Genomic DNA, 12109 nt, shown 5'->3' with positions numbered 1-12109 from the left:
GCATAATGGGATTAGTAGTCCAGCGTGCTACATCTGGAGGGCACCAGCTGACAGAAGGTGCCCTCTGCACGGTTGCCTTTCAGAACCATTCCCAAATGAAAAGGTTACAACATACCACTCTTCCCAGGTGTCACTAGAATGCATGGAGTTGGATGGGGGAGGGTAAGCATTCAGGAGCAAACACACACACACACAGACAGAGCCTTTTTCTTGCATGGTAATTTACATAATCTGACTTTCCATTTTACCCTCACAACAACCCTGCGAGACAGGCTAGGTGGCGAGTGCATGACTGGCCCAAAGGCACTCCGTGAGCTTCATGGCCTAGTGGGGACTAGGACCTGGATCCTCACATCCCACGCATTAACCACTAGGCCACCCTGGCTCTTGGCGCACATCGTGCTAGTTCACACGCAGGGCTCCTTGGCCCCAAAGGGACGAATGGTGGCGCGTTGTTGGCATGCCCTGGCTGGATTTTACTCCGCACACCCAAAGGACGAACGCTCAGCCACCCTGCATCCATCGGGATGGCGAGCCGCCGCACCCGTCGTCGCAGCATCGTTCGGGTGGGAGCGAAGCAGCCCGCCTTGGCGGGGCACCCGGCTCCGGGAGCGCGGCCGCTCGAGCACCGAGCCCTTCCCGCTCCCTTCTACGTGTTGCTGCGCCACCCGGGCTCGCTCGCTCGCTCGCTCGCTCGCTCCAGTTGCGGCGGGGCGTGCTCCGACCTGCCGCGGCGTTCCCCCGCCTCCCCACCCCGCGCACGCACCGCAGCGCCTCACCTGCCGGGGCTGCCCCACGACCCAGCCCGGCGGCAGGCCCCTCCCCGCGCGGGCGCGCCCTGCTCCCGGGCCGCAAGGCGAATTCGGGGAGGGAAACGAAAGTGTGTCGCGCCGGCGAGCAGAGGAGGCGCAATGCCCTTTCCAACTTAAACCTGCGTCTTTTGCAGCTTTTAAAAACAAATCTCGACTTCTCATGTGATGCCGACTGCCTGCCTCAGAAAGATGCTTGCAAGCCTGGCTTGTCTCTTTCTGGCAAGGCCGGTCTTTCGAGCGAGAATCGCCGCCGCCGCCGCCGCTCATTCCTCGGAGCCTTCTAACAACCGGACGTCTATTTTGGATGGGCTAAATTTATCCTGCGGGTTCTCCTGCCTGCCTTCTTTTCAGTGAAGGAACGCCGAAAGAAATGCCCTGATCAGGGGGCCGCAGGACTGCCCACGCCCAGCTCCCCGACGGAGCCCCCACCCACCCCCGCAACGCGAAATCAAGAGGCGAGGCGACTCCGGATCCCCAAAAACGCGACGCTGCTCCTCCGCCGTCGCAGATTGTGCGAGCGGAGGGGGGCAGAGGGAAAAGGTAGCGAGGAAATCCGCGCTCGCGCTCGCATTGGTTCCCCGCCCGTGCGTTTTGCATAGCCACGCCCCCTCCCTCGCCTTCTTTGGTAGTTGGGGTTTGCGGACTAGTGCGGTGCAGGAGCCGGAGAACTGAGGAGGAAGGAGACAGGGGCGGCCGCCGCCGCCGATGCGTCCGCTGTGCCTGCTCCGTTCCCGCGCCGAGGAGCGAGCGAGGGACGCGGGCTGCGACGCCTTCGCCTTCGCCTTCCCCTCTGCCGCCAGCGCGCGGGGATTTCCTGGTTTCGCGGGGCGGTGGATGCGCCCGACGCGCGCGCCGAGCGAGGAGGCTCGCGAAGCCGAGTCCGGGCTCGGAACTCGCCCCCTTCCCCTCCAACTTTCTCTTCTTTTTTGGGGAAAAAGAAAAGTTTCCTGCTGGTGCAGCATGAAGTGCAGAGATGGCAAGAAGAGGTAAGACGGTGGCGAGGACGCTGGAAGATCTGACGCTGGACTCGGGTTATGGTGGCGCGGCGGACTCCGTCAGGTCCTCCAACTTGTCCCTGTGCTGCTCCGATTCCCCCCACGCGGCGCACCCCTATGGAGGAAACGGCTGGCAGCCGCCGCAGCCGCAGCAGCATCTAACTGACTCGATGCACAGTCGACACAACAGCTTCGACACCGTCAACACTGTCCTGGTGGAGGACTCCGAAGGGCTGGACTGCGCCGGGCAGCACTGCTCCAGGCTGCTGCCTGACCTTGACGAGGTCCCCTGGAGCCTGGACGAGGTGGAGGCTCTCCTCCTGCAGCGCAAAGAGTCCCGGGGGCTGGGGGTGGCCGCCGCCAGCGCCAGCAGCGCCGCCAGCTCCGGCGGCGGCAGCCCTCCTCCCAAAGATGGCTTGGCCAGGCTCTCCACCTTGGTCAGCCGGGCGCTCGTCCGGCTGGCCCGGGAGGCGCAGAGGCTGAGCCTGCGCTTCGCCAAGTGCACCAAGTACGAGGTGCAGAGCGCCATGGAGATCGTCCTGGGCTGGAGCCTGGCGTCCAGCTGCACGGCGGCCGCCCTGGGCGCCCTGTCCCTCTACAACATGAGCAGCAGCGGTGGCGACCGCTTCAGCCGGGGCAAGTCGACCCGCTGCGGCCTCACCTTCTCGGTGGGCAAGTTCTACCGCTGGATGGTGGACAGCCGGGTGGCCGTGCGCATCCACGAGCACGCCGCCATCTACTTGACCGCCTGCGTTGAGAACCTCTTCCGAGAGATCTACGGCAGAACCCTGCAGACCGGCGCCTCGGCGCCGCCCCACCAGCACCAGCACCCGCACCACCAGACCCAGACGCAGCCGCCGCCAGCGCCGCACCAGAACAACCCCGCTCAGCCGCCGCCGCTGCCGCCGCACCACCACCACAGGGGGCCGTGCTCCGGCGCGGGCGCCCCCTCTGCCGCCGCGCTCCCGCCGGCCGCCGCGGCCGCAGACAACAAGGACCGGGAGAGCAGCAGCAGCGGCAGCAACGCCGCCTCCGCGGCCGCCGCCGCCGCCGCCTCCAGCGAAGCGCCAAAGTTTACGCTCGAGTCGCTGGAGCAGACGGTCAACAATGACTCGGAGTTGTGGGGGCTGCTGCAACCCCACCAGCACCTCATCTGCGGGAAGAACGCCAGCGGTGAGTCAGGCAGGCTGGCAGGCGCTGCGCAGGGCCCTGCCCACCTGTTGTGTGGTGCCAGGGAGGGAGGAGGGGAGCGGAGCGCGACCTGGGGAGGGCTGCAGCTTTGCGCGCGGGCTGGCTGGCGGCGTTGGGCCCTGCCCATCCCTTCCCTTCCCATCCCATCCCGGAGAGAGACGGGTGCGCTCTGCGCGTCCAGGGGCCGCGGAACGAGGAAGACGCTCGCTCACACGTGGACACGTGCGCACAGGCACGGCGGAGAGGGGTCCTTTTTAAAATGGGTAACACTTGCCTTGGTCAGTGCAGAAGAAGAGACCAAGTTGATCTTATCAGGCAGGGAAGGATCCACCTGTCGGGCTCCAGAGCGGCGCATGCAAGTTTGTTGCCAGCCCAGTGCAGAGTTGCTTGAGAGGAACTCTGAGACCTTGCAGAGGGGCTGCCATTAGTCTGTTGCTGCAAAACCAAGGAAAAGAGCCTCGTGGCACCTTCCAGCAGACAGGGTGTGGCCCCTGTTGACATCTTGGAGGGCAAGTCCTATTAGTCCTGACCGGTGGCCATGGGAGTCCAGCAACACCTGGATGGCCACAGGTTCTCTAGCCCTGGATTATGGCTGAAGCCATCCACATGGCACCCTCCATTTGTATGGAACTGCAGGTCCCATCTGCTGCAGGCAGCAAGTCAGGCTGTTCAGGAATGATGGAAGATGTGATCCAACACATCTGGAGGGAGGCAGATTAAGGGCTTCCAATGAAATGGGAGCCTTGTCCACGGACACCTTTGCCGTATCAAAACTTTGCAGTAAATTGAATGTGGAGCAATACATGCAAACTGCTTTTAGCTTGAAATCATCTCCGTTGAACTTAGTGGAACTTATTTCTGAGTGGTCATGAATAGACTGAGGTCACTTTTGTGAAAAGTCATTGCATTTCTTTCTTGTGAAAAGTTGGAGTAGTTTAATAACATTCTTGGAATGGGGAGAAGGCCAATGGGTTATTTTTCATTTCCATTGCTCTCATTGAAGCTAATCTTATATCAATAGGGCATTGATTGGACTTGATTTCTCCTCATCTGTAGCAATGGAATGACAAGCCAGAATTACAAGCTGTATTCCCAAGGCTGCCTCCCCGCTCTCTCCATGTAGCAGGACAGACAGAAATCCCAAAGGGTGGAGTTGTTGAATTTCTACATGACTGAATTGAATAAGAAGGTGACAACCCCATTGAATTGCATGTAAAGGTTGTAGAAGTTTTATCATGTGCCTACTGGTAGTACTTATGGTAGTGGAAAGCTGTAGAGTGATGCCCCCTGAGACTACCATCTGTGTGGTTCTCTCAAGGCTGTAGCTTAAGCCCACTGTTGGTATTGCTGTTGGAGGGAGCTGTACTCTGTGTCTGTCTTTGGTGGAGACCTGTATCCCGTGGTTGGCTTTGGGGAAGGCTGTGTCCTGGAGAAATTGCTGTAGGATGGTACTTGGAAAGTCTGCATCCTCTGTCTTCCCAGCCTGTATTGGAGAAGGCGGTGCAACATTCTTGTAACCATCTTCATGGTTGGAATCTGTGCCCCATAGTGCTAGTGTTGCGGAGGAAGGTTGTACGCACTGTGCCAAGGGCCGAGGAGTATATCTGTCCCAAGATATCTCTTGTGCAGTGCTGAAAAAAGGGGTATGTTTTGTCTCTGGTCATGCTAGATATGTTTGTACTCATGTTATTTTGGGTTACTTCTAAGGGATAATATTATACTTGATGCTATTAAACACTTGTGTTGCTAAGAGCCATGCACCCAGGTGCGATGTTTCATAAATGTGTTGGGCTGGAACTACAGTAACCCCAGTGGCTGTTGATTATGGGAGTTGCAGTGTAACACATCTGGAGTGTACCATGTTGAGGAAGTCTGCCTGAGTACTTGTAAAAGGTTGTATTTTGTCAATGTAGGCAGACACTGAGAAATATTGTGCCACTGCAAAGTGCATGGCTGTACTCCATGTTCACTGACTGAACATGGCCAGTGTGCTGGAGGGTTGTACTTTTGTTCTCTTAGTAATTCTGGGGATGACTTTACCTGTGGATGACTCCACCTTTTTCATCTTGCTAATTTCTTGCTTCTATATTCCTTGCAATCTTTTACTCTCATTGTCACAGGACAATGTGAGTAAATGCCCACCATGCACCTCCTCTGCCTCCCTCAAAGCTGGGGGAGCTGAGCTCCTTGGTTACACCAAAGCCCACATGAATTTTCAAGCTTCTTAGGTGTATATGAACAATGAGGAGCAGCAGGTTTTGTACAATGCAACAGGTGGGACCCAGCCAAGGAGCTCAGGTTATCACATCATTATCACAAACAATTTCTGAATAGCATCAGCTATCACTGATGAATCTTTATCACTACTCCCCAAGTTGATTCAAACAATCTCTCTTTTGTAGCTAAGATAAGTGCAGAAGTACTTTATGCTCATTGTATGCATTGTGGGGTCTTTCTCACTTGCACAATTAGGTCATTTTAGACCTTGGACTTGATGGTCTCCCAGGGACAGGCGCCTTCGATGGTGATGTGCGTTGCTTTCCTTACTTCATACATCTATGTTGTGGGCTCGCTTACTCATTCTTCTGAGTGGGCCCTGAACACTTGTCTCAATTTTCTTCCGTAAGAGTACCACAGGTTTTTCCCACTGTAATGGTTCCCACATTTGTCTCACAGCTAATTTGGAAGAGTACACTCCTCAACTTGACTAGTCTGGAAAGCGTACAATTCTGTGGTTTCAGTGGTGGATGGAAGGTTAGCACAATTCAGGTAAGGCATATCTCTTGACAGGTGACACAAAAAAGGACATGCTTGAAATATGAATATTGTCCCCAACAAATTCTAAAAAAGGGCTTCCTGTTCATTCAGACTGCATTACAACATCCTCATGTGCACTCAAGCAACATAAGAGGTGTCCAGCAACCTACAGGGTAAAATCCCTATATAAAGTCATTGCTGTCTTCCTTCTGTTGTCTTAGCATCTCAGCAGTTTCTCTGGGCAGGACATTGTGGCAGCCTGCAGGTTGGGGCTTAAGGCAATTATGAATAAGCCTCAGGCTCACTGCCTTGGCGTTCCAGTTTTCTGGATCATTTTGAGAATGCTCGGTGGGGTTTATATGGGTGGCAGAATCCTACTTTGAAAATGCACCTTTCAATAGTCTCCCTATTAGACTTTATTCCCTTCTTGTTTGTTTGTTTCTACTTTTTCATGTTCCAGATCTGTGAAATGTGATGAGGATCTGTGATGTGACATTGGGCTTTCTTACTGAGATTAGCCCTCTTCTATCATCGCCTTTTCCATGAATCCCATTCCCAGGCATCTGTGCTTTGCTGTCAGAGAACAAGGTTTCAATCATACAGATCTAGGTAGAGAAGTGGACTTGACATGGGGAGCAATGTTTTTCTTGTGCATCTCCCCAAATGTGTGCAGTTTTATCAACGGACTGGTGATGTAGGTATGAGGGTGGGCAAGTCAGGGAGTGTCTGATGTGCCCAGCTTTAGCTTTCCTTTTGGTGTGTGTGGGGCTAAGGACAGTCCCCTTCTTCACCCAGATGGGGTCCATCCTCTCATAGTACCTCAGAACTGCAGCAACAGTGGATTGGGGGAGAGGGGGGAAGATTGCTAGTAAGGCACTGGGGAGACAGATTGGGAGTGTGTGCATGTGTGCGTGGTGGAAACATTGTTGGACACTATTTTGCAATAACATTTATAGTGAGCTTGTCTGACTGAGAGGCTCTGTTTTATCTTTGTGTATATTTTTGGACAGGCTTCCTTCTCATATGTTTCAGCTGCATACAAACACACTTCAAAAGCCTTTGTTTTTGCACAGGAAACGGTAGAAGTGTCACTGAACCTGTGTGTGTGTGTGCATGAGAGAGAGAGGGAGAGGGAGAGGGAGAGGGAGAGGGAGAGGGAGAGAGAGGAGGAGGAGGACAAGACATAAACTTCATTATATAGCAGTTGTTTGGTCAGCCAGCTCCTGCATGTCGGGAGCTCAGAGACACAGTCTTTTACTGGGGAGACTTTATTCATGCTGCTGCTTGTTTACTGAAAGCTTGAAGCAAAAGATGCAACAAAGATGATGCATCAGCTTCCCTAGGATAGAATCAGCATCATCATCATTTCATAAATTTTCCATAATGCTTTTGCTCCCTTGTTGTCAAATCCAGGGATCTTCAGTACGGGAAATGTATCATGTCATTCAGATGCAGTGATAGCACAGGCAAAAAGGAGTGAGCGAGGCTGCAGTACTGTGTCAACATTCCATGGAATCTCACTCTGTTTGTCTCACTGTGTGTCTCTCTTTCTCCGAGAGACGCACACTCAGATATATACTTGGAGGCAAAACCAAAATCAAAACAACCTGAGACATAGAATGCTAGAATCAAGGGAATAAAATGGAACAGCTGCCTAGAATCTCCTTTGCTTTGTTAGCCTTAAGAAATCTTCAAATTACCTGTTATTTTAAGACACCTTTAAAGGACACAGAATGATATTTATTCAAGAGTGGGGAGTTGTAATATGTAACATATTCAACACTGTATATTGCATTTGTTTTCCTTTCTGACATACTGCATTATATTTGGATATATTTCAGCAGGGTCTTTTTATGGCTGTGCATATAGTCCACAGCAAGGCACTAAAGCCTCAGGAAGTATTATTGCATTTGCTCACATTAATCCTACTCTTGCCTTTTCCATTCTTTCTGTTCTCTTTGCAGCTGTTGAAATTTAGTGAAAGCTCTTCTGAACATTGACAGATCTCTTTTCTGTTACTCTCCAATGCCCTGCATGCACACACTGCTTTGTACTATCTCTGGCTCTCTCTGTATGTAAGGTCCTGTTATTCTATCCAATTCTCCTAAATGTTGCCATACTCTACCACAGGGATGGGCAAATTGTAACCTTCCTGATGTTTCTACCTGCAGCTTCCATCATCCTTCACCATTAATTATGTTGGCCAGGGCTGATGGGATTCATAAGTTGCTCACGCTCGTTCTAGTATGATTAAGAAACGGGACATGGGGAAATCCAGATTATTGGTTGTAGTTGAAACATGGGTTATTATGTTGTTGCAACCCAGCCCAAATTGTGGTGAATATCCACAGTTCACACCGCAACAACTTTGGGTTCTGCTCATGGATTGTTCATGGGTAACAAATTGTGGCTTGGTGGTACAAGGGGTTCAGACAATATAATAACCTACATTTCAACAACAGCTCGTACGCAGTTCTTGAGTGTGGGTTATCATTTCATCTTAGTCAAGTCAGTTTTGGCATGCTGCCTCCCTGCAAACTCCAACTGCTCACTGAGATGGTGGAAGTTTTGTCATTGCCCTATCTAATCAGCACCATGAACCTCATGCCAACACTATCCCTCCCAACTTGGTTAACCCTGCATGTGCCAAGGGTCCCTTTGGTATTCCTCTCCCAGGCCCCACTACCTGGGCTTGATATCCCTAAGACAGTGGTCTGAGTAAACCTGTTTCACCCTAGGCCTGAAGTTTCACTGTGCTCCTGCCAGAGTTTACTGACCCCTCTTTATCAGCACTGTCTCTGCAATTTTAGCCCTATAACAACCTTCCCTGGAAGTGTTGGACTACAACTGCCATGACCACCAGCCATTGGTAATGCTGTCTGGGGAAGAGAGAAGTTGAAGCCCAACACATCTGGAAAGTGCATCAGGTTGTAGAAGGTTACCTAACATTGTTTTAAATTGTGCTTAATTTCTTTGTTTTATTATTGTTGTTAGCAAGTTTTATTAGTGATTGTAAGCTATCTTGAGTACTATTTTTGGTAGAAAGCCAAATAAATAAATGGCAAACACTAATAATGAAGCTCTCTCTATAAAAACTCTTTCCCACTGAATAGTACATGTTACATGGGAGAGGTGAAGGCTTAGGCAGGTTGTGGTAGAAGAGGAATCCTTATTTGGTTCCAAAATCATGGCTAACCCTATAAAGTATCTAATGGGAGGGTATGTGGTGACTGCAAACTTGTGCCTGCTGGGGATGGACCTTCTGCTTAAACTACAGGCATTCCTACCCCATTGACTGCTGACCCATGGAGCCATTCTGGCTGTCCATATATGTGCGCCCTGCCCTGCCTAGCTGCTCTGTGAGCAGGAAAAGCATTGTGATCTTCCTGCTGTTTCCCAAAGAGGCTGACTTTCACACTTCAGCAGTGGATACCTGAAACTGTGGATAGTAGCAAACTCTACACTGTACATGCCTGTGATAAAGTTAAATATATAAATTAGGCACAATAAGTCATTGCAACACAAACCTAGAAAGCGCCAGTTACGAGTATGGCAGGAGGCTGGCAACCGGCCCTCTACTCCACCGCTTCCAAAGCTCTGCCTGTCAGCCAAGACCGGGCCTTAACTTGTCCCTCTCTCCCACCTCCAGGCCTTTTCCTGAGTGCCTGTCCCGCACTGCCCCATAGGGGAGCTGCTACTGCCAGCTCCCCCCGCCCCCCATGCATATGCTGTGGTCCCAGGAGAGACTGGGTGAGATCGTCTGACTCCAGTCAGCCAGTTAAGCAGGAATGCAGTCGCTGACTCAGCGGATATGGCAGTTCTGCTGAACTGGGTTTTCAGACTGTCTAAGGGTTTCAGGGAGCAGAGAATGGCATGAGAACATATCTGGCTGCTCTGAAGTGAATGTGGTGGGTCCCTGGCAGAATTTCCAAAAGGGTTGTAAGAGCAGGTTGTAAGAGGAAACAAACACCCACAGTTTGCTTACTTCAGCAATTTTATAGGTGCAGGAAAACTAGAGCAATGCTAGGGAATAATGCCACTGCCATTATGTATATCTCATTCATATAATATATACATGAATAAGAATACAATTAAGCCTGAGAACTACAGAGCTAAAAGGTGCTTTAATGTTGCAATTCTGTTTGGTTCATAGAATAATAGAGTTGGAAGAGGCTGTGAAGGCCATCAGGTCCAACCTGCTGCTGTTGCAGGATGGCAATTTACACCATGGCACTCAGAAGGCTGCCCAGTTTCTTTCTGAATGACTTTAGTGTGGGAGAGCCCACTACCTCTCTAGGCAACTGGTTCTGCCGTCATATTGCTCTGACAGTCAGGAAACTTTTCCTGATATCTAGCCTGAACCCGTGTTGCTGCAACTTAAGTTGATTATTCCATGCCCTACGCTCTGGTATCTGTAAGAAGAGATCTTGACCTTCCTGTTTCTGACAGGCTTTGAGGTACTTCTAGAGGGATATCATGCCCCCCCCCCCCGCCTTCTCTTCTCAAGGCTGAACATGCCCAGTTCTCTCAGTCTCTGCTCATAGGCAGTGTTTGCAAACCCTGGATCATTTTTGTTGCCCTCCTCTGGTCCCTTTCTGTGGTTGGCCTGGGCTATCTCCAACGGGGTTTGCCCAGTCAAACAGTTAACAAACCACTTTGTCTTGTTAAATATGTTTCACATGTCAGTCACATACTGCAGGGATATATATAATGACTCTCGGCATTGCAGCTTGCTATGGCATGCAAACCCAGCCATGGTGGCTTTTTGCTGTGTAACAAGCTATGCAGGACTCACAGGCTTCTGTCAGGATTTGCAGAGCTGTTCCTCTTGGTGACTGGAAGCAGCAGGCAGCCTAAGTCACCCTGTAAGTACTTGCAGGACTGGTATCAGGGCTGCAGGTGCTTTCGGGCATCAGAACCGCTGCAGTCATGGAGACCAGCCAGAAGCAACAGGAGGACTACAGAAGTCTGCTCTGCCCTGCCTATTTTGGCTGTAACAATAGGAATTTTTGCAGTGGTTGCTTTGTGGTCCTGATCCAGTGCTTGCTGCTAGATCTGCAGCAGCTTTATCTGTGTCCTGACTCTGATTCTGGCCCTACCATTGACTTGCCAGGTATCTGCTTCTTGCATTTCCCCTTCTTGTCAGTATCTGGCCTTTGTTTGCTCTTGACGTCATGTTTGCCTCTGACTGTCCTGCATCTTTCCAAGATGTCCTTCCACCTGGTCCTGCCACGGACACCAGCTGCTCTTGTCCCAGGGTGACAGGTTTTTGTTGGCTTGTTTCCTGTAGTAACAGACCGCGGTGTCTGGGTTCTCATGACATGACAAGCCATGCTGCCCAGAGTAATTATGCAAATTCCCCTGCCATGTGACTGGCATGAGCAGCATCGTTAACGAGCCAGCGCTGTTTGTCAACTGCCTGCTGATTGTGCAAACTCTCTCTCTCTCTCTCTCTCTCTCTCTCTCTCTCATGTACACACATCCAGCTCGGTTCTCCCAGCCTTTCACAGACAGTCCTGCAGAGAAAGGCCCCCAAGTGACTGAGCAGGCAGGAAGGCCCCCCGTGCAGACCTTACACTCCACCAGGTGCTGCAGGTGTGTTGCTCTGCTCGTGTGCGGTGCTGCACACTGAGCTGGGTGAGCAGCATTGTGCACAAGTGGCGGGGAGCTCTTGGGAGGAGAGCAGCGTGTGTGCTGTGCGGCTCAGTGAAGAAGGGGCAGGCAGTACAGGAGTGGGAGACCCTGGGGCTGCATTTCAGCTGTGGAAGCAGTTGGGATATTAGCAACCGGTGGGAGCAACAAGGCTGGTGGGTGGAAAGCATGCATGCACAGAAGCAACGCCATTGGCTGGCAGCCTGCCCTAGGGAAGGAACCGTGTGGCATGAGAGTGTTGCATGTGAATGCAGCCTAGGAACACCTTTGTTCAGGCTGAAACTTTCCCCCAAGGGGTTATAAGTACAGAATGGCTTTTAAATATTAGCCAGTATAGATAATTTGATTTAATCCTTTCTGGGGCTATGGGAAAAAAAAAGAAAAGAAAACCTGCATAACAATGCCAGGCCCATTGACTTTTTCTTTGCATAATAATGATTTGGCCTACTCACTTTTTAAAAAATTGGTAGCATAGCTTTTCCTCAATGGATTTTAATTCTGTTTGCTGCAGGTTTTAGCTAAGAATCTTAGCACTATCACTGTGACTTGAGCCCTTGTCCTTACTATAAACTATTGATTCTACCTGTTCATCCTTTTCACTCTTCAATACCTTGCCTTGCTCTCTCAAACAGGGGCTCTTAATAAAATAAAGGGATAAAGTCACCTTCTGTATAATTTCCCATAGAATGTGTTAAAATTCTC

At 51.2% G+C, this 12109-nt stretch overlaps 1 protein-coding gene across 1 annotated transcript in view; it reads left to right on the top strand.

Moving 5' to 3' along the window:
• The first annotated feature begins 1785 nt into the window (after positions 1 to 1785).
• Positions 1786 to 12109, top strand: part of BTBD11 (BTB domain containing 11) — a 234420-nt gene continuing 224096 nt past the window's right edge. The window contains exons 1-3 of the mRNA XM_044441292.1: positions 1786 to 2597; positions 2817 to 2984; positions 4598 to 4621. Coding sequence (XP_044297227.1) covers positions 1786 to 2597; positions 2817 to 2984; positions 4598 to 4621 — 1004 coding nt within the window. The remainder of the gene's footprint in view (positions 2598 to 2816; positions 2985 to 4597; positions 4622 to 12109) is intronic.

Source organism: Varanus komodoensis, unplaced genomic scaffold (genome assembly GCF_004798865.1).
Source record: "Varanus komodoensis strain SLA01 unplaced genomic scaffold, ASM479886v1 scaffold39, whole genome shotgun sequence".
Lineage (NCBI taxonomy): Eukaryota > Metazoa > Chordata > Lepidosauria > Squamata > Varanidae > Varanus > Varanus komodoensis.
Note: the sequence above shows the minus strand (reverse complement) of the source record. Positions and strands in the feature narration are given on the sequence as shown.